Genomic DNA, 25,652 nt, shown 5'->3' on the forward strand with positions numbered 1-25,652 from the left:
TGGCTTTAAAAAGCGCATCTTGAGAACAGTCGATCTTCTTATATCACAAGTTCAATAAGAAAACGTGTAATCCTGTATATTTTTTACGTATAAATTTATTTTGTTTCTTTTCATAGTTTCTTTGTGGTGCTGATCATTATAAATGAATTGATTATCTATTGCCAACCTAGGCATCAATGTAAATCCAGTTTGGATTGATATTTCTATCAAATACTTGCAGAATTTTCAAATGGAAAAAATCAAATCCTTTGCTTCTACATAATAAAAATGAATCCATATATACCTATATTTACAGTGCTTGCAAAAATAAATAAAATTATTTTTTCAAAAATTGGTTGCTTATCTCTGATGTCTAGAAAACATATCTTGCTTACATTCCTTTGCAAAAACTTTTAATTAATAACAAAAAAAAAAAAACATAAAAATCAAAACTTCGTCGAGTCAAAAGTAAAGATACATTTTTCGTCGTAGATAAATACAGTTCCCTTTGAGATACATCTTTTCAAAGGCGAAATGAAAACTTTTCAACTTCACGTTATCTGATTCATAATATATACATACATACATACATACATACATTTAACGTTTTAGCCAAAGGATCATTTACATTAAACTCTTGCATAAACACGCGAATGTTAATTGGAATTTTTCTTGAAAAAAATCTTTTTGATTACGGAGTGAATTCGCCTGGGGCTTTTGCGACCTGATATTTAGACAATGTGGAGGGAGAATATTTGCGGGCTAATTTACGCAGTGTGAAAGTATTGAACCCGACGTGTGTGTGGAGCGACGCGAAAATGGCACAATGATCCATACATCACGTTGATAAATGCCTCAAATATATGAGGTGCCCGCCATAATCATTTGAAAAGCACTGTTCAAATTCAAGGGGTGGAGCCAGAAATTCTGAGAACATGCGCAACCGAAATTCCTCCACTACCTACAAGCAATTTTGTGGTGAGACTTCAGTCCAGATTCGAACCTCGAAGCGAGGGGACGTGTTGCTATTCGCGAAAATTCCTAGAACGTTTCTACGTATTCCGTCGGTTGTGGGGAAATTGAAAATAAACCGGGAAATCTGTCAAAAAAGTATGATATAAGCGTTTACAAATCTCGTAGCGTGGAAGCGATGCAGATTTACACATGTAAATAGTCGAATAATCCAAAACGATAATCAATCCGACGATGATTTTCATACCATTGTATAAAGCCAATGATATAGTTTTGATAGAGACTCGTAAGTTCAGCACGAGTAATTAAAATTCCGATCATTATGACAGTTAAAGTGTGCACTGGAAACATTGGAGGGTTCATCGCTCTTTTGTTCGGACTTATAATAGTTTCTACCGCCGATGGTGAGTAAATATTGTATTTATTATTGTAAAATGGAATAATTCTGAATACCGAAGCGGGCATTCAATTCGTCCGTATATTCAAATATTTGCATTCGTTTCGTTGTGTACAGGAAATGAAAACGATTTTGCGTGTTAAATTCGACGTGTTTATTTTGTTTTGATTGTCAAATAAGTGTGTGTTCAAAATTTCGGACTCGTGTTGATTGATTGATTGATTGACTGATTTTGATGGTAATTTTTAATTTGTTTGCCTTATTAATTTGTGTCGGAAGTAAATAAATATGTACATATGTATGTAAATATTTTGTTATTAAAATGTGATGCGTATGCGCATGCGTACTGATTGCGCATGCGCATTTCTGTTTCCGGTATCATTTTTCAAACTTTGTTTTCGGTTGTAATGATAATAATTACTAAAATTTAATTGATTTCGGAAAAAAAGCTACATATTTTTTAAAGAATATTTGAATTTTATATAATTTTGTACATACAATTTGGTGTAAGATTATTACTTGGATATAAAATTTCATTGAACAATTTAATTATTATATTATTGAATAACCAATGAATGGGAGCAGTTTTTAAATGTTTTAAACGATTATTTGAATACTTCATAAATAAAGCTTTCATATTTTTTAATTTCGTCATCGAAATTTATTATTTTTTGTGCATTATCATTTGGTCTTATATTCAAATGATTATTTAAAATTATTTTCATAGAGGAGCTTTCAAATTTCAAACTATTTGAACTGCTCAGCGTTGCTCACGTCAATAATAAGTAAATTTCTTGTAATTTTTTTGTCAACTTTTGTATAATTAGAGTACCTTGAGATAGTATATATGTAATAAATTTTGAGGTTCTTAATTGAAAACTGTCAATTTAAAATTTTACTAGTATGTATATGTATGTATATACTAGTGGTGCTACCCGGCTTCGCTCGGTAAATGGAAATTAAATGTAAACCATGAAAAAAACCGACCAATCACAAACGTCTCTGACCAGTCGAGCCAATCAAAAACGACTTTGACGACAGTCAATCAGAAACGAATTACAGACTCCGTTTTGGTTTTATATATGTATATGTAAGATGTATGTATAAATTCAAATTCATATGTTCATATGTATGAAGGTGTACTTACATATGTATATATAGGTATTTAATATATGTACTTGGGGGATTTGGTTTATACATGTATGTAAATTAAATGAGAAAAAAAGTAAAATACATTCAAAATGACAATATTAGAATAAAAATAAGAGAGAAAAAAGTAAACAAGAAACTGAAATAAGATATTGGGAAAGAAGAATTACAGAAATCCTTTAAGTTTAAGAAATGCATCAAGCTTATTCTTAAAAATATTAAGGTAATCATACATTATAATTTTACTAGGAAGACTATTCCAAACTGAAACCACCAATGTTTGAAAATAAGGAATCTTTGATCAATTTATGAGATATGATTAATATTTTCGATTGGATTTTGTATTGCCATTTTATTTGTATAAATATACATATTTATGTATATATATATATATATATATATATATATATATATATATATATATATATATATATATATATATATATATATATATATATATATATATATATATGTACGGTTCCCGGAAAGATGCACTAAATTGCACTGAACAGTAGCGCAGTTTCAAGAAGTCCTAATTTTCAAAGGGGTTCAAAAAGAGCTTACGCAATAGAATTTCACAAAAAAAATGTCAGCACCCTCGGATAACATACAACTACCCCTTGACGCTTTTTTGAAAGTTTGGATGTCTCGAGTGCATTTTTCCAGTCACCTATATATCTTATTATTACATACATATATATCATTTTTCCAGTCACCTATATATCTTGAGATATGCTAGATTATTCTCCAACCCCTTGTCTTCTCGCTTGCTTTTCAACTCGCTTGTTAGAAGTAAGCTAGAGTATAATGCAATTGTGTGGAATTCGCATGAAGCAAACTACTCTCTTATTATAGAAAAAGTGCAAAAAGCATTTCTTCGTTTTCTTTATAAGAAAGAGAATGGGTACTACCCATATCTCTATCCTACTCCTTTCCTTTTGGGCATGCTTGGGTATAATTCCCTTTAACTTCGGAGAAATTTCTCGTTAATTCGTTTCGTTCTCCAGCTATTGCGTGGTAATACGTCATGCCCGTTGTTGCTGGAACAGTTGGGACTTTATGTTCCTAATAATTATGTGCGTGGTAGACATCATCATTTGATGGTTGTACCTGCTGCTCGCACAGTTCTTTTTCGAATGGCTCCTATTCCAAGAGCTATTCGACTTCTCAATGAAATCGTTGCTGCTGTCCCTGAATGTGATATTTTCCACCTTGGGGAGCGTAGATTATCGGATATTATCTTAACATATTTATCTGGCAACCTGCGCTCATCATTACTTTCTTAATTTGAATGTGATGAATGAGTGGAATCTTAATCTACTCTCTTCCATTTGGGCCTCGCTGTGATTTTATTTTTTATTCATATTTTGTTTTATTTTATTTTACTTTTTCTTTCTCCTTTGTACATTTTTATATACTATTTTAATTTTGTTCAGTGTAAACAAAGAATGGGATTTATGGATTTTATTTTTAATTTTTACACTTTTGTTATTTTTTTTTCTCTCTGAATGATGTATTATTTTCCTTTTACTTACTTACTTAGTTACTTTTTTTTATTATTATTTTATTTTACCATGTTTTCTGCTTTTGCTTTTTTCCTTTATTTACAGTTTACTTGTTTTTATATCATGTTTTTATATCTTTTCCAAATGTAGGCCATTGTGGCGCATTAGGTTCTTCCTGTAATGCCACAATGGTCCAAAACTATTAAATAAATAAATAAATAAATCTTATTGCACTGGTATAATAAAGAGAAATTTTGTTTATTTCGATTGTTGTACGTATTTACATATACATATATGTACTTATTATGTGTATTGGATTCCATAAAAGTGTTTTGGCTATTATACACAAACACATAAAGTCTTGGATCAGTCGAAATGTAAACATGGACTTTGGTAAAAAAAATAAAATATAAAAAAGAGAGAAGGAAAAAAACGCGACAGTTTGCATCGCAAGCCAAAAACGAACGAGGCAATCTCGCATAATGAGAAAACTGTATTTTCCTCTTCAAATAATGGCGAAACGGAAGTGGAAGAGTCGCCGACCGAATATATATAGGTATATAGCATTCGGAGGTTTCGCATGTCTGTCTCTGTGAAAGCGGGGATTTCTCATTAGCCGCTCGTCTGCATGTCAAATTTACTTTCTCCAGGCAATAAAAATGAGTTTCACCTCAAATAAAGGTTACTTTCATATCTCGCACGCTTCAAATTTGTTGGGTAGCGACGATGTATCCTCATCCTTCATCCGCAGCTCAGCTGTTTGCACACGGAGATTAAAGTTTTCTTCCGCAAGAATATCTGAGGAGCTTTTCCGCATCTTGAGGGCTTTCTTCTGAATTTTCTTTAAATGCCCGCTGCTGCCGTTGGCCCGCACTCAAAATCACAACGTTCAAACGCTATTTATTCAAGGTATTTACTTGCCCCACTGTGAGGAGAAGTATTAAAAAAATGCCATTGAAAAATGTATGCGAGTGTATTACTTACGTGATGGTGGAAATTGTATTAAAAATTACGCGCGAGGGAGAAAAAGTTTATTTATTTTTCAATTTTAAAATCTTGATACGCCGTAACTTTTTCATATTGTTTTAATTTATGGAAATACTAGGCGTTTTGAAAGGATAAAAATAAGCCTGTATCATAATACTGAGCGCGCGGGGTTAACGAGATTAATCTCCACGCCGGTAAATCATTTTTATTCAAATAAAATAATCAAAAATTCTATTAAAAGATAAAAACGAGATTTAAAGCTTACAAAGTATTCAAAAAATGATATAAATGTGTTGTTTTTATTATTAAGGGAGTAAAGTATTGAAAAGCTTATTTTTTGTCATATATACATATTTGAAATATTTCATATAAAACACAATATACATAGATATGTATGTAATTAAAAACAAAATAAATTTATACAAACAATGTAAGGCTATAATTAAAATATATTGATTAGTTTATGACTTTTTAAGAACTTATAATAGTAAACTAAAATAATTTCACCATTGAAAAGCTTCCATTATTATTTATTTATTTAAGTTTATTGACATTACAGGAGTCCCTAATTATGAAAAAAATCCAACAAAATTATGGAAAACTATTTCAGCATTTCATATTATTAGAAAAATTACAAAATCATAAATAATATGAAACCAGCTAGATATGTATATAATATATACGCTTTTCTGCACACATTTTTCTTTTCATTTGATATCATTTTGGTCAATATTGAATCAAATTTTTTACCCGTTTCTCCCGTTTAATACTCTATAACCAAAGCTTTTTTTTAATCTTCTTTTATGTCCATATTATTTATTGTTTTAGAAACGATTTTAATTTCAATCTCGTTTTAATGTTGCATCATTAAAACATATAAATAAATACATTTATAGTATGACATTTTTAAGTACAATCAATATCTTGCAATGAAACTAACCTTTTTTGTACCACTAAGGTCAGAAATAATAGATTGTCTTATTTCGGAGATTAGTAATACATATAGTGCAAAGTTGTGATTTTTTATCACAAGAGAAATTTGTCGCAAAGCGACTGCACGTAAATGTACTTAATGCGTTATGAACTTCCAACGTAGCGAATGACGCAAGAATTTGGAAAAATTTAATTTACTTCGCAATAATTTATAGTCTGTGTCCCTCGTAAAATATTAGAGTGTAGTTTTTATAGCACGGTGTAGGGATTATAACCGTTATTACGAGTGGGTTCTCCGAGACGAGTTTTTATTGTGGTGTTTTCGGGCACGCGAACGAAACAAATGCGGCATGAAAATTCGGACAAGAATTCGCCTAAAATTATTCTACATAGAACACACACACACACACTCGAATCTTAACGTTTTTCCGAAACATGTTAAATATTTAAACCAGTATTGAATAAAAATACCACTTTTCGTAGGACGCGAACGAGCACTTTCACGTCGTCGCAACTAACGAAGGAAAGTTGTTTTTACTTTTGAATAAATAACGAAAGGGTACAACTACACTCCCTTTTCAGTACGTACAAGTCATAGAAAGCGATTAATCATCCGTAAATAATGTAGCCGGTTCATATATCCGTGGTGTGCCCGGTAAAATAACGCCGCTAAGATATTTATTATTTATTGCGGCAATAATTCTCAATTTACTCATTTGAAGAAAATTTCCACGAACTCTACTCGCGCACAGATTTTTCTTTTCGAATACTTCAACTTCAATATGTGTTGTTTCGTAAGCGAACGTATGCGAGAGATCACGGCTCTATTTATTATAATAAATCAATGTCGAGAGAGGAATTTCAACAGATAAAATTGAATTTTTTCCATCGAATTTAATAACATCTTATCCGACTGAATATTCAAATGTATAAGACCATTTTTAAAAATGTTAAATCGTTTGAATTTACTAATGACGCAAGTTGATGCTTCAGAATGCAACCTAGTAGGGATTATCAAGTCTAACTAACGATCAGTTAGACTTCTTAAGTGTCTCAGATTACATGTTTTTGAGCTATTAGATTAACCTTTGGCATATATCATTGTCTGGATCTGGAAAGTAAATTTTTCTTTCAACTCCTTTTAAAAATCAAGACATTTTAAGTGGAAATGTATTGTTTAACAATCTAGTGACAGATTTCTCCAACGAGAGATTGTCAAATTTGTTATTTGATAAACACAGATGGCTTCCAAGATGATGTTGAAAACCACTTTTAAATATATACAAAGACATATGTATGTAAGTAGTAAAAAAATAGGTTTTATCAGTTATGATTAAATGATTCTCAATAAAACAAATCTCATGGCATGTATTCTGATGTTAAATGGCAATAAATTCACAGGTGAAAAGGTGTTAATCTCAAATCCCTTTAGAGTCATATAACTTGTAATTCTATTACGTTTATTGTATTCGCCTCGTTAAGGGTTACGTGTTGCCGATCTCATTACAAACTCGACTTTTTCTCGTATATAGGAGAAGCGATTTTCGTCTCCTGTGTATTGGCTTAAGTTTACAGCTTTAAAGAAATTCGCGAGTGATGAATTTTAATGTTGGAGTTTTTTCGCTCTCATCGAAAACCATAAAAGTTATTATTTGTGATAAGTTGGCGGCGGAAAAAAGTGAGTACTTTTTTTTAGCGATCTTGGAAAGGTATGATATGCAAAGTTCTTATTTTTTACGGTTTCTTTATTTCAATAAGGGTGAGTGTTAAGTTTCGATGAAATAAATAAGGCGAAAAAGAAATTTACGAGCGGGCGTTATTTAAGCGAAGTTTTTCGTCCGCACGAAATGATATTTACCAATAGTTTAGAAAAGAAATATCAATAAAAATATATTAGACTCGTGGATTTACGATACTTAAAAATAAACTTTAATAGAAATACTTCAAAAAATTATTTTTTACTTTGGTTTAGTTAGTTTATTTTTTAATATTATTTGAAATTAAAATTATTCCCACAAATGTACTTACTCAATTAAGATGATTACATTCCGACAACATATTTTTCAGTAGTTTGTCCACCACATGAATTATTTAATCATCCGAAAAAATCATGTGTGTTAACGTTTCGTCGTTATTCTATAATACGTTTCGTTGTATTCAAGTTATAATTAAATTTTACATTGCGGTCATAAATATTTGATAGCGTGCAGTAGCTTTCATACAGTGCTATAAATAAGAAGTTGATACATACATATTTGCAATCGCTTTGAATACTGCGCTGAAATATAGCTTCGTGAAAAATTCCCAAGGTATATTTACACATTTGAAACGATGGAATTAAAATACAAATGAATATTATATTATACAATGATTATTCTATGTACATATGTAGATACATATAATGGAAAATATCTTACGTCATAATATAAGCTTGTTTAAAATTAGAATCTACGGACACTAGTTGAATTCTACAGCCATTAATAATATATCGTTTATATCATCTTTGAATAATATTGTTGTTGGAAATGTGCTCGACAGGCGGAATAATTCATCGTTGTCTATTCAAAGTGATAAGGACGACTTCATTCATTACTCAAGTCTTTAAAATAGATTCCAGAATTCCAATTATAATTTATAAATTGCTACCGAATTAAAGTTGATGTTTCAATAAATATTTAAATGTAAAATTTATGAATAGTTAATATAAGTAGAAATTTGAAATTATATTGAAACTCATGTTGTGTTTTGTATGTAAATAATATTGTAATAGCTTCGTTCGAACAAATTATATATGAAGCATATGAGGCATATCTATAAATAACTGCACACTTTAGACAGCATGTTTTTATAATAATTACTCGCGAAAAATATCAATAAATATTTATATTTAAGACATACATTCAAGTAAATGAAGGATGTGTAAAAAATATTATATTTTCCACCAAATGCACAAAGTAGAATTTTTGATTTGGATGTTTAATGTGTTTAATCTATGGGAATATAAATACAAATCTATTTGTGCAAAGTTGCAGTTTTCAATTTTATTTCAATTGAACATCGCTTTTAAAGATCGTTTCAAAGCGACGGGGTACTAATACAGATAATATTACTCAATACAAGCATTTTATACAATGCGAATTCATATAAAAATCATCCACAGTGATATTTATGGAGAAATTTTACAACATTTTACTATAGGAATTGACAAACCTCAAGATGCTGAATAACTTGAGATTTGCAAGAGAGATTGTAAATAAGAAAGGAGAACTGTATAAATGAAAATCAGAAAAATTATTGGCAAACTCTGATAAGAAACGATCGATCTGGAGCCGCAAACCAAGGTCTGGCCAGCAGCTACTATGCGGAATTGAACCGTGAACACTCTGCTCGAAAGCATAATATGCTAACTACTAGTCATCGCTGCTGATTTAAGACCACCAAACTTGGTATACTATGTACATACATATTTGTATATCTAGTAGTTTAGTGCTAAATAAAAAGTACCAGGGTGGTGCTTAATTTTTACGATCCCCCCCCCACTTTTTTCGTTACTTAAAAAAAATGTATCCTAATACTGTACAAATATTTTTTTGGCTTATTATTATTTTTTGCAATATAATATACAGTTCTGAAAATTTTGTTAGATGATTTGATTTCGGCATCATTCTAAGTGTCTATAATTTTTTCAATGGGTTGTTGTGGGGCTGTTTTTAATTTTTTTTCTGCAATCAAATCGGCATTTCGGTGAGGATGTGGTTGTAGTCGCCAAATGTTAAAACGAGAGTCTGCTCTCAAAATTTGGTATCCAAAATTTTATATTATTTTATTTTTATTTATATTATACCAGGAAATTCTGACAGGTAAGCCCCAATGTGCCTTCCTGGCTAAATACATACACATGTAAATCGAAACAATAACTGTCATCTATGGTCAGATATTACAAACATCGTGTGAATACGTTAAATAACATTTTTCATGTAACAATACAAATTTTTACATTCAATAAATAACCACAGAGTCATATATGGTGAGAAATCAGGCGAAACCTGAGATATAACAATAACTCAAGGCTTACAACGGAAAAATAAGCCAATTTTACACGAAGCGTTTCAATGAAAATCAGAAAAATTGGAAAATTCTGATAAGAAACGATCAACTTCGACAAACCGAGGTCTGGCCAACAACGACTCTAGTGGGAATCGAACCCGTGACATAATGCACGAAAGAATTTAACACTCACCACTAGACCACGTTGCTGGTTATATGAAATATGTATAAGCAAAAATATTTTTTAATTGTACACGAAAAACAATTTTTATATCAAAGTACCGGGGTGGCAACCTGGCCCGACTACACCACTGTGTATGTATATCCCATTGTAACCTAGCTTTGATCGCAGACGAGTTTTGAGGTCTTTTAAGGTGCTTATTTTTTTTTTACTTTCATTCATCATAACCAGTAGCGTGGTCTAGTGGTGAATGTTGAATTATCTCGTACTTGATGTTACGAGTTCGATTCCCGCTAAGTCTCGCTATTGGCCAGACCTTGGTTTGTCAAGGTCGATCGTTTCTTATCAGAATTTGCAAATTTTTCTGATTTTTATTGAAACGCTTCCTGTAAAATTGGCTTATTTTTCCGTTGCAAGCCTTGAGTTATTGTTATATCTTAGGTTTCGCCATATTGCTCACCATAGATGTCTGTGTGGTTGTTTATCGAATATAAAAAATTCGTATTGTTACATGAAAGTTATTCATCGTTATGTATCGTATTAATACGATGTTTGAAATATCTGACCATAGATGTCAGATATTGTTTAGATTTACATGTATCTATGTAATAATTATGTGGACCAGGAAGGCGCATTTGGGGTTTACCTGTTAAGCCTTCCTGGTATATTTGTATATATGTATGTAAAAATAAAATAAAATAAAATAAAATCAGTGTAGCTCGGACTATCTTCAACTAGTATTACATTTTTTGTAGTAAAACTAGCAACAGTGTTTCAATGTACAATGATAGTACTTTATAAAGCTATATGACTTTTGGCTATTAATTATAAATGCATGAAGGAAATTGTAAATTATTAGGTGCTCTGACAGGAGCACCTAATAATTTTTTTTTATCTCATACGTGTAACGAACCATCCACACATACATACGTATGTACACCTGCGCAGTTAATTATGCACGTGGCAGGTAGTGTGTGCACGTGCAAACTCTTCTCGCCCTGGCACGTGTGACACACAAAGCAATCTGCGGCCATAATTAATTAAGTCAGAGGCGTTTTATATGCGCGGAAAAGCGCCCGTGCCCATTTCCCAGAGACGCCACTCTCGTTTTTCCCGACCGCCCTCTGACCATTTTCACTTTGCGCGGGAGAATCGATTAATCAGCGGAGGCTTCGCGTGTCGGCGCCTTTTCCCAACGAATATACACACACACACTTTCCTACATGCCCTTCGCGAATTAGCCAACCGATCATTATTTAGCCGCACTCGTCGGCTGATCAGATAAACGGGCTGGGTCACGCGAATCAAACCCCCCACATAAGACCCCGTGGAAACCCCCCCATAGGTGGTGGTTGAGATTATTAATGTGCCCGTGCACCGGCAGGCGTGTAGTCGACCGAGATACTGATAATGAAATCAGAGGATAATAGGACTCGCACCTTCTTGGGCACATCAACACGTGTCGGCTCAACTCGGTTTGCCAATTTGTATACGTTTAACGCCATGTGTGGGGTGATGCAGTGGTTCTTAATCATTTTATTTTGCAACGGTGGTATAAAATTACATTTTAGGACAGTTGTAGCATATCATGATTGGATTTTATTTTATTTTATTTAAATAGGCACACATACAAAATAAAATATAAAAAGAAAGTTGTATAATGAGACAAAAAATAATAATAAACATAAATAAAAATATAATATTCCATTTACAGTGAGCACCACATGGTGATATAATGTGGATATAACCACATGGTGGATGTTTGTTTATGACATTTCTAGCCTTGTAGCCAAGCATCTAATGTACACTTTACACTTGCATTGCTTTGCAATACAAAGATTCATACTGTCCACTAAGATTCATCCAAAATTTAATTATTTTATTTTTATTTTATTTTATTTTATTAATTGAAAAATCAACAGACAGGATGTACATAGATATGTATAAAAAAACAAATAGTAAATAAATAATATATGTAACATCCGAGTCCAATAATAGATTTTTACAAAAATGAAAAAGATAAATATAAGGAAAACAAATTAAAAAGTAAAGAATAAAGGCATGACAAAATATGTAGAACATTGCATAATTAAACTATAGTATTAAAATATTTGGAAAAGGTTATAAAATAGAATATAAGAAGAAATTGAAATTTACAAATATAAAACAAACGAAAAATGTAAATACAAAATAAGCAAATGAAAAGGAAAATAATGAAAGCTATAATATGAATTAAATAGCACATTACATAACTAAACTAAAGTATAAAAATATTGGAAATATTGGAAAAATAGAATAGGAGAAGAAATGAATCAATCGGTCAAGATTCTCTTGATGTTAGACCTGAATTGATGTAGGGAAATACCAAATAGATCAACCTCATTCAGCTCTCCGTTAAACATACGATAAACGCGCTGCAGATAAAATTATTTTTGGGAATTAGTATTGAAAGGATCAAGTGAAAAGAGTGCAACGCGTCTAGAGTACCGAACTGGGATTCTGAAATAAACCTTATTCAGTAAATCAGAACAATCAAGAAAACCATTTATGAGCTTAAAGAAGAATATAGCATCAGTATGTCGTCGCCTGACAGAAAGATTGTCAAAAGAAAGGATTTTTAAAATGTCGGAAACAGTAGAATGGGTATAGGTAGGAAAAAGGTAGCGTAAGGATTTAATAAATTTAAGTTGAACTTTCTCGATACAATTAATATGGGATAAATAAAAAGGTGACCAGATAATTGAGGCAAATTCAAGGTGAGACCTTACAAAGGAAAAATAAAGTAATTTAGTACATTATGGTTTCATTTTGAAACTTTTGTTTTAGTGAGCTATCGCATGATAATTCTATCAATTTTTCTTTTTCGATGGTTGTCAGCTCGAATTCGTCTTCTACATTGTAGTTAAATGGATTCAGTATCCACAAACATTTTGAGAAATCAAGGTCTTTGAAATAATTGGAAAAATGCAGCACTAAACCATCCAAGTGGTCAATAAAAAGATTTTTACTTGCTTCAATATTGGCTGTGGCCCAGAAATCTTTGGAAAGTGAAAACATATCCAACTCATTTTTTTGTAAATTTGATTTCCATAACTTCAACTTTTTAATGAAAGCTTTTACTTTGTCTTTTTGAACAAGTGGATGTATATGTAATCCCTGCATTACTTTATTTAAACCGCTCAATTTTCCAAAAATTTCAACCAAATAGGCAAGTTCATGTCTCTTCATGTTGGTTTTCTTCGAGAAAGGTTGCTAATTAAATGTGTATATAAAAATGAAAGAAAAATAAAAATAAAAATTCAAGCATTGAATTTTTACTGTTAAGCTACGATATGAAGTTTTATTTATTTGTAGATATTATGGTATGAAAATTATTTTTTTATTAAAAGTTTTGACGCCTCCCCTGGCAATAGTCCACGCCACCCCAGGGAGGCGCGCCTCCCAGTTTGGAAACCGCTGCATTACACTGAAGTCGATAAATATTCTTTTCTTTATATAAATTTTCAATTGCATCTATAAAATTGAATGTCTGTTTGTCGGTTTGTCTGCCTGTCTGTCTCGTATAGGCTCCTAAACCACTCAACCGATTACGATGTAGCTTTCAGGATTTGTTGTATGCATGTCCGGGGGAAGCTTACTGTGAAAAAAAACGGGAAAAAACATCTCTTAATAATGATATTCCTAATTACGATTTTACCGATGCGAAAGTTTGAAGCGCCATTGTATAGTCAAGGAAATGTGTTCCTTGGTAACCACGTTACCAGTTGGTTTATGGCGACACGGCTTTGAAGAGACGTTAATTGAGCTCCAACCAACACTTGAAACGGGAACAGGAACGCAACGGGAACGGGAACGGGAATTGCATGCATTAGGGCGCGAACACACATCGCGGGATGCGGTATATTGTACGTGGGACGTTTTTTTTAGATAGTTTTAAACATACAGAAAAAACACGTTAGACGGCGATCATATACGCGGTATCGTGTGGTATATACATGGGACCATCTATTCATTGGAGCGGTCTCGTTGAAATTCTATAGTATTGTTTAGCCTTGCTTGACGGTGATATATACCAATTCGACCCTTCGGACCATTGCTTGACAGTGATCGATAACGGTGTATCCCATATTTCCAAAAAAATATAGCAGAACTTGTCGAAATAATAAGATCATAGTAAATAATAATTACATTAAGGATTTCAAGCTTTTATTGTTTAATAATTCAGTTTAAACTTAATTAGTAAACAATTAACAAAAATAGAAATACAAGTGCCACAGAGATCGCGCGCTTGTTTGTATAAATCGGAATTTTCCCACTTCAGAGAGTGGGAAAATTCTAGTTGGTGACATTGAAGCATGATTGTTTTTGAGATGACCTTTTGAGTAATCGACAACGTGCACAAGTGTGAATTTGACGGTAATACAGTATTTGAGTGAAATCGGTCGTTTGAATTGTTTATTTCGATATTAGTCTATTGACCCGAATTCGAAGCAAATGTTACATTAACAAATGTTGATTTATTGGATTTGCGGGTAAAATACGTATTGTCGGATCTTCGGAGTAAGTTGTTTGAATAAAGGTTGTATCTATTTGCTTTTGAGATAGTAAATACGATAGTGGGAAAATTTTAGGTAGAGACTTCTCCACACTTTATATGCCAACATATGTACATACATATATGAAGTGGAATAATAAATTTTATTTTAAAATTAAAATTAATATTATTGAAAATAATTAAAACGTTAATTTAAGATCAGAAATTAAATTTAGACGAGTTTTACAAATTGACATATGTACATACAAACATGAAATATATATGACTTTGACAAAGTTTTATTTTAAATTTGAATCATTCAATCAATCTTTTGACTGAATCTAATAAAAATGGCTGCTTCATAGCTGAATGTCACTATCAGGAAAATTAATAAGACGTCATAAGTTTTTGAGCATGATATTTAAGATACGGCACCAAAGTTTACAGACACAAATTATAAGACACTTTGAGTGCCTCTTAATTCCACTTAAAGTATAAGTATCAGTCACTTCACGCAATAATTGCCTCAATTATTTTAAAAGTATTTCTGACGATTTGCAACATTTTGAATGTAGTTTTATAACACCATTAAACTTTCAATAACACCTTTTATCTGTTTCAGATTCAATATACCCTAGATTCGCCGAACCTATACCCAACGTCACAGTATCAGTAGGAAGAGACGCTTTATTAGCATGCGTAGTAGAGAATTTAAAAAACTTCAAAGTAAGTACAAAAAAATACAAATCAACACAGCCTTTGATGAATTTGATGAAATCGAACTTATCGAAATCGCAGGTAGCGTGGGTGAAAGTAGACACGCAGACCATCCTCAGTATCCACAACAACGTGATATCTCAAAACCCGAGAATTAGTCTGTCCTTCAACGACCATCGCTCATGGTATCTCCACATCAAGAGCGTCCAAGAAACCGACAGGGGCTGGTACATGTGTCAAGTCAACACTGATCCGATGAGATCTAGACAGGGATACTTGCAAGTCGTAGGCAAGTACAATATATAATTAGTATAGCAGTGTTCAAATAGTGGTTATTTAAACTTAAATATATGAAAGACCGAGCTTGGTAAAAGAAACCGAGGCAATATAAAATTTAATAATAGTTGTTTAATTTATTTTATTATTTAATATTAGTTGATTTAATTTATTTTATTATTTAATATTAGTTCATTTTATTTATTTTCTAATTTAATATTAGTTTATTTATTGTCAATCTTAACATTATGTTTATCAGAAAGATTCCCATCTCAGTAGATTTATTCACGATTGACTGATGATGAAATTATTAATTTTAAGCTTTTAATTCATTATATCTGCGATAATACATATGTACGTAGGTACATATGCACAGAGTTTTTAGTATGGACATGTCGAATGGACATCCTGAATATGGTAATTTAATCCGTTAAATGAGTATATTCAAAGCGAAATCTATTTAAATGGAAAATGATGGATTCATTTAATTTTATCAATAAACGAAAGGCTAATTTTAAAATTAAATATAAACACACAAATCTGCCCATTTATTATTATAATTTCAGAGGCTTCCAGTTGTGAAGTTTTTATGATTGCATAGATTTTCAATTGTTTACTTAACTATTTATATACATATAAGCGTTTTAAGTAAACGTATCTTTTGATTTGTATTGCTTTTCTCACATTTGGAGAGTGTAATATCAATATCTTAGAATCTACACAATTTCTGCAAAAAAATGTTTTTTTTTTGTTTTCAAGATAATTGACAAATATATAAAACAAACTTACTTGAATTGTTTATTTAAGAGTATGTGATGCTACGATTCCAATGTTCATTTTTTTCTTTGAAATCTGTTATTCTATCTACGAATTTACTTATTTATTTATTTATTTATACATAATACGGTCGCAAGGACCATTAAACTATAATACAATAGAACATTAATAAAAAACAATATTAATATAATAATAGAAAAATAGGAGTTTTAAACGATGAAGATACCCGAAGTGAATAAATAAATGAAATGAAAATAATAAAATAAGATGCATTTTGCCTTCGTACATATTAGAGAAATGCTAATGTAACATTTTTTTTAAATTTTGTTTCCTGATATTAAATAGATCAAATTGGCTAGTTTCCCAGTTTATGAAATCTGGGTAACGTTGAATTTTTGTTAAAATTTTAGATGTGGAATAAATAGTTTACTTGTTTTGTATTTTATGTACGACTCATCAATACAGTTTTTAAACTTCAAATTCATCATTTTACAAATCAATTAAGACTATATTGTGTTATGTATGTATATGAGCCTTTTTAAATAAAATAAAAATAAAAATCAAATTCGTCATTTTACAAACAAAATTTGTCGTTTTACAAATCGAATTCGTCGTTTTACAAATCAAATTCGTCGTTTTACAAATCAAATTCGTCATTTTGCAAATCAAATTAAACAATTAATTTTATTATACATAGATGACTTTATAGAGGATCCGCCAGCTAATACCTAGCAAAAAAATTATTTTTGCAAAAACCTCTTCAATTGGATTCATCATAGGTGAATATGGCGTTCTCTAACATTCTCTATACATACATATTGTATTCAATATTCTCTTTTTCTCTATACATAATATTCTCTATAAAGTTCTCTATGTATAATAAAATGAATATTAAAAAATACATCCAATTGCTTAATTTGATTTGCAACATGACGAATTTGATTTGTAAAACGACAAATTTGATTTGCAAAATGACGAATTTCAATTTTAAAAACTTTGGATGCATTTTTGTGATCATGAAAAAATTCGATTTTGTGATATTTTAATTTATTCGAAATGATTTTCTGTTGAACAGTACCACCTGCAATAATCGACAATAAGACTTCCACCGATATGGTAGTACGGGAGGGTAATAACGTTACTCTGGGGTGCAAGGCGGCCGGATATCCGGAGCCTTACGTCATGTGGAGGCGGGAAGATGGCGAGGATATTAATTACAACGGGGACAATGGTGAGTGCGCTCTGAATAATCACACGACCATACCCACCCCCATACATCCCACCCACCCCCCATCTCCAGTTAATGCATATTCATGGAGGCCGAATTATTATTATTATTATTGTGTCGTCATCTTGTTGTTTTGTTCTGCAGTGAACGTCGTCGACGGGGAAGTTTTGGCCGTAACGAAGGTGTCCCGTTTGCACATGGGGGCGTACTTGTGCATTGCCTCTAATGGTGTCCCGCCATCGATCAGCAAGAGGGTCATGCTCATGGTACAATGTGAGTCTTTCATCATTTTTACATATTAAAACTGTATATACTTTATTGTTTTTTAAAAGCTTTTTATTCATTTATAATATAGAGTGTTACGCAATGCTTCATGTCTCTTGTTTGCAGACGACATTAAATTATTATTTGCTGTTAAGGATGAGAGGCAAGCCTCTCTCCTTCAAGCGGATATGAACGCTGTTTTAGAGTTCAATTCCAGTTTAGGCCTTGAACTAAATACTAGTAAATGTGCCATTGTGAGTTATGGACATGCGCATTCGCTCTATTGTCACGGATATTCCATTGGATCTGTGTTGTTGAAGCGTGTGGAATCTATGGTCGACTTGGGTATCACTTTTGATCCTCAATTCACCTTCCACAACCACACCAAGACAATCACAGACGTTTCCTTTCGTCGACTTGGATTTGTCTTGAGATATGCTCGGGTATTCTCCAACCCCTTGTCTTCACGATTGCTTTTCAACTCGCTTGTTAGAAGTAAGCTAGAATATAATGCGATTGTGTGGAATCCGCATGAAGAAAATTACTCTCTTATGATTGAGAAAGTGCAAAAAGCATTTCTTCGTTTTCTATATAAGAAAGAGTATGGGTACTACCCATATGGAACTAGTTTTGGAAAAATACATTCATTAGTAGATTTCTTTTGCTTATTTTATATTGTTGCAAGATATAATAGAGAGTCTAAAAACACCTTTACAAAATTCTAAATCCTCGGCGTTAGTTATCTAGGGTTTGCTTGGATTAGCTACAGTTTTTATACTAGCTTTTTATTGGATTTCAAAATAATTCTATTTGGAAATGTTGGTGGGCTTTCAACAGAAAAAACGTCAGCACTCAAAGAGTTAAGTCTAATTTAACAGCTTCTGATCCAGTCATTATCTATTTTACACATTAATTTTCTTGTAAGTATTGATAATATTATAATTTTATATGTATACAGTATAATAGGACAAAAAAAAACAATTTATTACTAACAATTTATATATGTACATGTTTATGAAAGTAAAGAAATTAAAATGAGCATGGTCTGGTCACGTAACTAGAAGAACGGACGGTAGATTGACGAAAGAAGTGCTTGAATGGTACACGAAAGAATGTGAAAGGGTACAAGGAAGGCTGGAGGGGAGATGGATGGATGAAATTTGTGAAATATGTTAGATGAGATGAATGAGATGGATTAAAGTATGAATGAAAGCGTGCTGCTGGAGAGGCCCTCATCCAGAACTTGAAGGCAAATGTTTGTAAATTATGTTGATGGTGATAAAAATACTCGTATTTTAAAAATAAGATAATTACTTTTAAATACATAAATATAATATATCCACATATAAATTTATATGCATGATTTGAATAATAGCATACAATGAAATACAGCAATTTTACAAAATATAAATAATAAAATTAATTGTATTAAATATCATTTTAAAATTACATTTTTTGTTTAACTTCTAAGCCCATAGTAATTCATTTGCTACATCTTAGCACTTTAGGTGCGCTTATAAGGATTGAATTATTTGAAAGTTTACAAACTATAAAGTCCTAATTTATGGCTCAATTCAAGAATGTTCAAGCAAAGCTTGAAATATCGTATAATTTTAAAACTTTTAAATTTAAAAGGCGATTGAAAATATTATATATTTCATTTATATAAGACGACAATTCCATAAAATGTAAATTTTTCAATATAACGAGCATCGTAACAAAAGCTGCCGCTCTTCGTTTTCAGTATATTTATCACTGAGCATGAATTGCTAAAAGTTTCATCAGTATTGCATAAAACATTGTAGGTACATATGTATATTACAAAATTAAAAAAAAAATCAGGCAAGCTAAAATTACACTCTCAATTAAACCTATCTACAATAATTAAAACTTTGATGTAGCCCTTAATAATAGATTTGAGTGCATTTCTCAAATGGTTCAATTAAATTTGTTTGAATGAAATTCCGAATAATATTACGCGTTGGATTTTCCTCGTTGGAATTTTCTACAAAATTCACGCTCACAAAATGGCGTCCGGTTGCAACACAGGAGCTGATTCTGTGCATCCATTAAAAGTTTCAACGAAACACGCGAAAAACGTCACAAAACACATGCGAGCCGGGAAAATTCCGTCAGGATGCAATTGAGAGACGTAATCTGAATATAATGAAAATAAGAAGCACTCGCATGGAAACGGATGGTGGAGGTAAAGTCACATTTTGAATTTGACAAAGGGGAAAGCTCCATACCTTTAATATTATATTATTACTAGAGAGTGCACTCGCCAGTTGTGAGGATAGTCGGGAATAATGAAACCGGAAGCCAAGGCTCTGAGTCTTGTCTTTTACGAGCTTGGATGTACATCCGGTCGTGCGCTGATTGGCGCGATGACGGACGTCCGCGATTGGCCGACGAGCTTTTGTCCAGTGTAGAGAATTTGCATGCAATATCCGAAATTTACAATTCAAATCCGACCTCAGTCGATCTCATTAAGCGTTTGCTAAAATATTTTCGCTTCTAGTTAGGAGTACGATTCGGACATATTATCATTGTGTATTTCAAAATCTGTATCTCGTGCTACCCGAAATGCCGGTATATAATGGTATCTTTTCAACTTTATCTATGTACATACGTAGTAACAATAGATGAAGTTTTGTGATCATGCAAAAATTCAAACTCGAGATTTTGACTGTTTCGAACTCAGAACCGATCACTGATCACGTTTTCATGATCTAGAAAAAATGTGTGTGTCGATGTATCTGTGTGTCTGTGTATCTGTGTGTGTCTGTTTTTTTTGGGAATTTTTTGAACACCGTTAGTCCTATAGAACTGAAACTTTTTGAAACTTGAAATTCTTATCGAAACGATCTAAATTTTTAAATACATAGGTGTCCTCTTTTTTTTTTAAGTTTTTGAATTCAATTATCTCTCAAACGGTTAATTTAATCGGATTGAATCTTTTTTACATGTAATAGAAATTATAAATCTTAGACCTCAATATTTTTTAAATATTTTTTCCTAAACTGGAAGTAGTACTTTTACTCTAAAGAAGGTTTTTTATGTTTTTCTCAAAAACCTTTTTGTTTATTGAACTGAAATGTCATATTTAGAAGTTTAAGCTTAATATCAAGTTATTTATAAAATTTGGTAAGCATCCGTCAACCGGAAGTGGTAGTTTACTATTGTTAGATTTTTTTTTTCAAAATTCCATAGTGCGATTACAGATTACCCTAAATCGATGCCTAGTTGTTTTCATATGCATGTATGTTTATAAAATCATATCTTTATACATTTTACAATTATATAGGTATAGGGATATTAATTATAAACCGCAAGCATATGTATTTATTGCCACAATGAAAAAATTCACAATAGCTGAATTTGCAAGAGAGGGATGAGTGCCGATTTTATTGGGATAATTACCTTGAACTTCGGAGAAACTTCTCATAAATTCGTTTCGTTCTCCAGCTCTTACGTGGTAATACGTCATGCCCGTTGTTGCTGGAGCATTTGGGACTTTATGTCCCTAATCACTATGTGCGTGGTAGACATCATCATTTGATGGCTGTACCTCCTGCCGGCACAGTTCTTTTTCGAATGGCTCCTATTCCAAGAGCTATTCGACTTCTTAATGAAATCGTTGCTGCCGAGACTGAATGTGATATTTTCCACCTAAGTGAGCGTAAATTGTCGGATATTACTCTAACCCATTTATCTGGTAGTCTGCGCTCATCATTGTTTTCATGATTGATTGTGATTTATGATTTAAATTTTGATTTACTCTCTTCCATTTGGGCCTCACAGGGATGTTTTGTATTTGTAGTTGTTTCTTATTTATTGGAACTGGCTGTAGGTGCAAGGCATTCTGCCAGCATATCTGTTATTATTAAATGCTATTTTTTATGTTTATGTATGGATGTATTTATGTTTATGTTCAAATGTATTTTTTTTATGTATAATTGATTAGTATATATTATATATTATTTTCGTTATGTATTAATATATGTTTAATTGTTATTTTGTTTTTTTTGTGTTATATTTTTTGACCATTGTAGCACTTTAGGAATTCCTGTAATGCCACAATGGTCTGTTTAGAATAAAATAAATAAATAAAAAAATAAATACATACATACATATATACAAAGTCTCTTTCCAAATTATATATTAGATAAGTAGTTCTTTAATATTTAAAGTTCAAATTCTGAATGTTTTGAATAGCCGAAAGCAGGTCAGGGCAACGATAATTCAAATGCTAAGCTTCACCGTGAACATTACTCGTTCTTCATTTTATCAATACAAATGTCTAGATATGATTAAGTGTCCGGCGAGGGGGTATCTCATGCGATATTTATTTACAATGTGAAATAACTCCAACAGTTCCACCGATGCTGTCTATACCGAATCAGTTGGAAGGCGCTTATCTTGGACAGGACGTGGCACTCGAATGTCACACTGAGGCTTACCCTGTCTCAATCAATTACTGGACCACGGAGCGAGGTGACATGATAATATCTGGTAAGTATATTATACGGGTGCGATGTCTAACCTCTCTATAAGCTCGTGATATACACATAGGTGTGATATATTTTCATATTTCTATAGGCGATAAATACGAAACGATATCTTCGGACAGCGGATACAACAGATACATGATGCTGAAAATAAGAAGCGTTTCGGAGAAAGATTTCGGCTCTTACAAATGCGTCGCGAAGAATTCTTTGGGGGAAACCGATGGCGTCATCAGACTAGATGGTGAGTTCATCTCAATTGCTGTTGTGTTGGAAAAGTGTATGATTGACTCTGCGTAGTTTGATTATGAAGCCTTTCTGCGCGTTGACGGTGTATTTTAAATTAAATTATTATTTTTTAACGAGCCTCTTTGTTGTGTAAGGTATTTAGCATAGAAAAGAGATTTGCTTCGGGGCGATTCCTTTAAATAGCCATTTTTGTATTTAAATTTTAATCGAGTCTTTGAAAATACAATGAATATTAAAGGGAATAGCCTAAGCTTTCGGTTGTGTAGTTAAGAAAACGCTTATATAAATCCGGATATATTTTATAAATTAAAAACAAAAAATGCACCCCAGTGCTTTTGATATAAACATTTCTTGTGATTTCGAATCGGTTATTTTAGCCTTTGGGTTATATTTTGTATTTTTTTTTGTTAATTTAATTTTCGGTAAAAAAGCAGAATAGATAACACTTAAATACAGGAAGGGTATTCGAATATATACGACAGGTCAGTAGGTCAATAAGCTCACTTGTTCGCTTTAATTTGAATTTAACGATCTCTTTTTTTTTTAAGTTTCGATTAAAAATACGCAAATATGCTTAATTATGATTTTATTAGAGATAGCTAAACGAGAAATTTATATAATATTGTATAAATTTTGACTCGGCCATTATGTAGTATAAGTTTTTAAGATTTTAAATTAGTGCGTGTTTAATTAATGAGCGTAATGTTTTATAGTAATTTACAGCAGTTGAAATGCTTTCATCAACATTTTAATGTAACAATCATGTAATACATCGTAGAGGAGTAATTATTTAAAAAAGAATTAGAGCAAATAACTAATTGGACCATTTGTATGTGTCGTACGAACAAATGCGAACACTTGCTTATTTCATCCGACAATTAAGTTAACGCGAAGTCTTTTTCGCCGGGAAAATTTTCCACGGGGGAAAATTTAATTCGGAATCGTCTCGGGGCGAATTGCAGTGCATCTTGCTGATATATAATATATTCAAACTCGAGATTGACTTGTTATCTTAACATGTTTTCGCAGAAATTCCGGCGCCTTCGACGTCTGCACCGCCGACGACAATATTCAGAGACGTGCCAGTTTCGGCCAAGAAAAAAGGTCAGTTCATTTGAATAATTTGATCACGCCAATAAAAACCACCCCTTGAATTGGCCACCCCATTGCCCGACGTCACTCTCTATCGTCCTATCCTTTGTCGCCGCAGAATGGCCGATAATGGAGTTTTTCCCAGACAAAGCCGACTGGCGGGAGATAAAGCTTACGTTGCGCGAAATCATTCGAAATTGCTATCGAATTTCAGGAATTAGATTTGAAAATATCTTCGTCACGCCCCCACCCTTACGGAACCCACCCTGTCCTACGAAGCCTAAAACGCTCGACCGCACTTCCTAATCAAATATGTAAAACGTATGAAATACGCAAAGTGCGGTCGTGGCGTGAACGTGTTAATGTTTAATTAAATTTCAGTCGTACAACCTTAATGCTTAAAGCCCATTGGTAATATAATGTATTAATATTGTACGTCAGAGCTTTGACGCTCAAATCCGGGATGAGCAGGTATTCAAATCCGATTAAATTATTTCGACGCTGACATTAATTTTTGATCCCCAATAATTGAAATATTTTACTGTCGAATGCCTGGAACGCATTCAAGCGTGTATTTTACAAATTCATAACATTCCTTCTTGTTTTTGAACGCCTCAGAGAATCATCGGAATAAAAATTGGAAACACACGTCGCCAGACAATAAAGTGGTCGGCGATTACGATGTAAAAGAATGGAAAAATTCGGGTGAGTACATTTTTTAAAATTAAATCGCCATCACTATGAAATTTCTCCCATTTGAATTGAATTGATAAATTATACATTTTCATTAGAGGATGAATACACACTGGGATCGTCAGGTACATCATTCTGGGGAATCGGAGGTGCAGATCACTCAAATAGGCCAAAATTTTATAACAATTTAACTATACTGTTAGCTTTATTGATAACGTTAATCACAAACTTAAAATTACACTGTAGTTGAGTATGATGATTAAATGAATAAATTAATTTAATACTAAATCTGTTATTGATATTTATCGCTATTGCATTTAAATGTGTACATATATGCTGTGAATATATTATAAAATTATGAAGGTTTTTATAATAATAATAATGTGTAGTAATTGTACAATCATAACATTCCGTTTTCAACATTTGTTTTTTGTACATCAGTATTACAATATAATGGTTCTGGAGTTGCGACGAGACGTTTCCATTATATAAATTTAAAATATTACAAGTTTATCGTGACCCAAAGGTGCGTGTGTATTTATTGTATATTATGTGTATTATAAATATGAAGAAAAAAAAAACATTTCATTTGCAATATGAAATTAACTAAGACTGCCTAAATTAGTATACTTATTGTATAAACGGATAGTTTGCTTTTATATGGCAATAAATAATAAAAAATACATAATTACAGAAAAAAGTGTATCTTTGGCGGCAGAAGAAGCGAAAATGCGCTTGAGAAAGTTGAAAGTTGCTGCGTTAAATGAATAAAAACTGATATTTTGAATTGGTGTTTTATTTATTTTTTAATACACAAAACTTATGCACACTATACAATTTCACAAATCTGAAAAAATCATTGAAAAGATAAACATACATATGTTTATGTATTTTTTTTTTAAATATTTTTATTTAAGGGTTTTCCTTGTGAGAGTTAAGTATCGATGTAATTTTTTAAAAAAAAATTCCGATTTTTTAATACGAGGTAAAGGTGTCATAGCCGATGGACCTAATCTTATATTTTCTCATGATGCCATTTTCGGGTTGCCCCTGAGCGACATCTATGTTATTTAACTTGTAGATATTTATTTTATTTATTTTTTATTTTTATTACATTTTATACCAAGAAGGCCTTACAGGTTAGCCTCAATGCGCCTTCCTGTC

General features: G+C 31.9%; 1 protein-coding gene across 1 annotated transcript; it reads left to right on the forward strand.

Annotated features, from left to right (window-relative positions):
• The first annotated feature begins 967 nt into the window (after positions 1 to 967).
• On the forward strand, positions 968 to 25,273 carry LOC143910603 (lachesin-like). Its single transcript, XM_077429139.1, has 10 exons — positions 968 to 1,355; positions 15,307 to 15,410; positions 15,483 to 15,690; positions 17,530 to 17,685; positions 17,827 to 17,955; positions 22,324 to 22,461; positions 22,549 to 22,698; positions 23,733 to 23,807; positions 24,414 to 24,500; positions 24,587 to 25,273. The coding sequence occupies exons 1-10, from the start codon at positions 1,274 to 1,276 to the stop codon at positions 24,736 to 24,738; spliced, it is 1,281 nt and encodes a 426-aa protein (XP_077285265.1). The 5' UTR covers positions 968 to 1,273; the 3' UTR covers positions 24,739 to 25,273.
• Positions 25,274 to 25,652: the final 379 nt, after the last annotated feature.

This window comes from Arctopsyche grandis, chromosome 4 (assembly GCF_051622035.1).
Source record: "Arctopsyche grandis isolate Sample6627 chromosome 4, ASM5162203v2, whole genome shotgun sequence".
In the NCBI taxonomy this organism is placed as follows: Eukaryota; Metazoa; Arthropoda; class Insecta; order Trichoptera; family Hydropsychidae; genus Arctopsyche; species Arctopsyche grandis.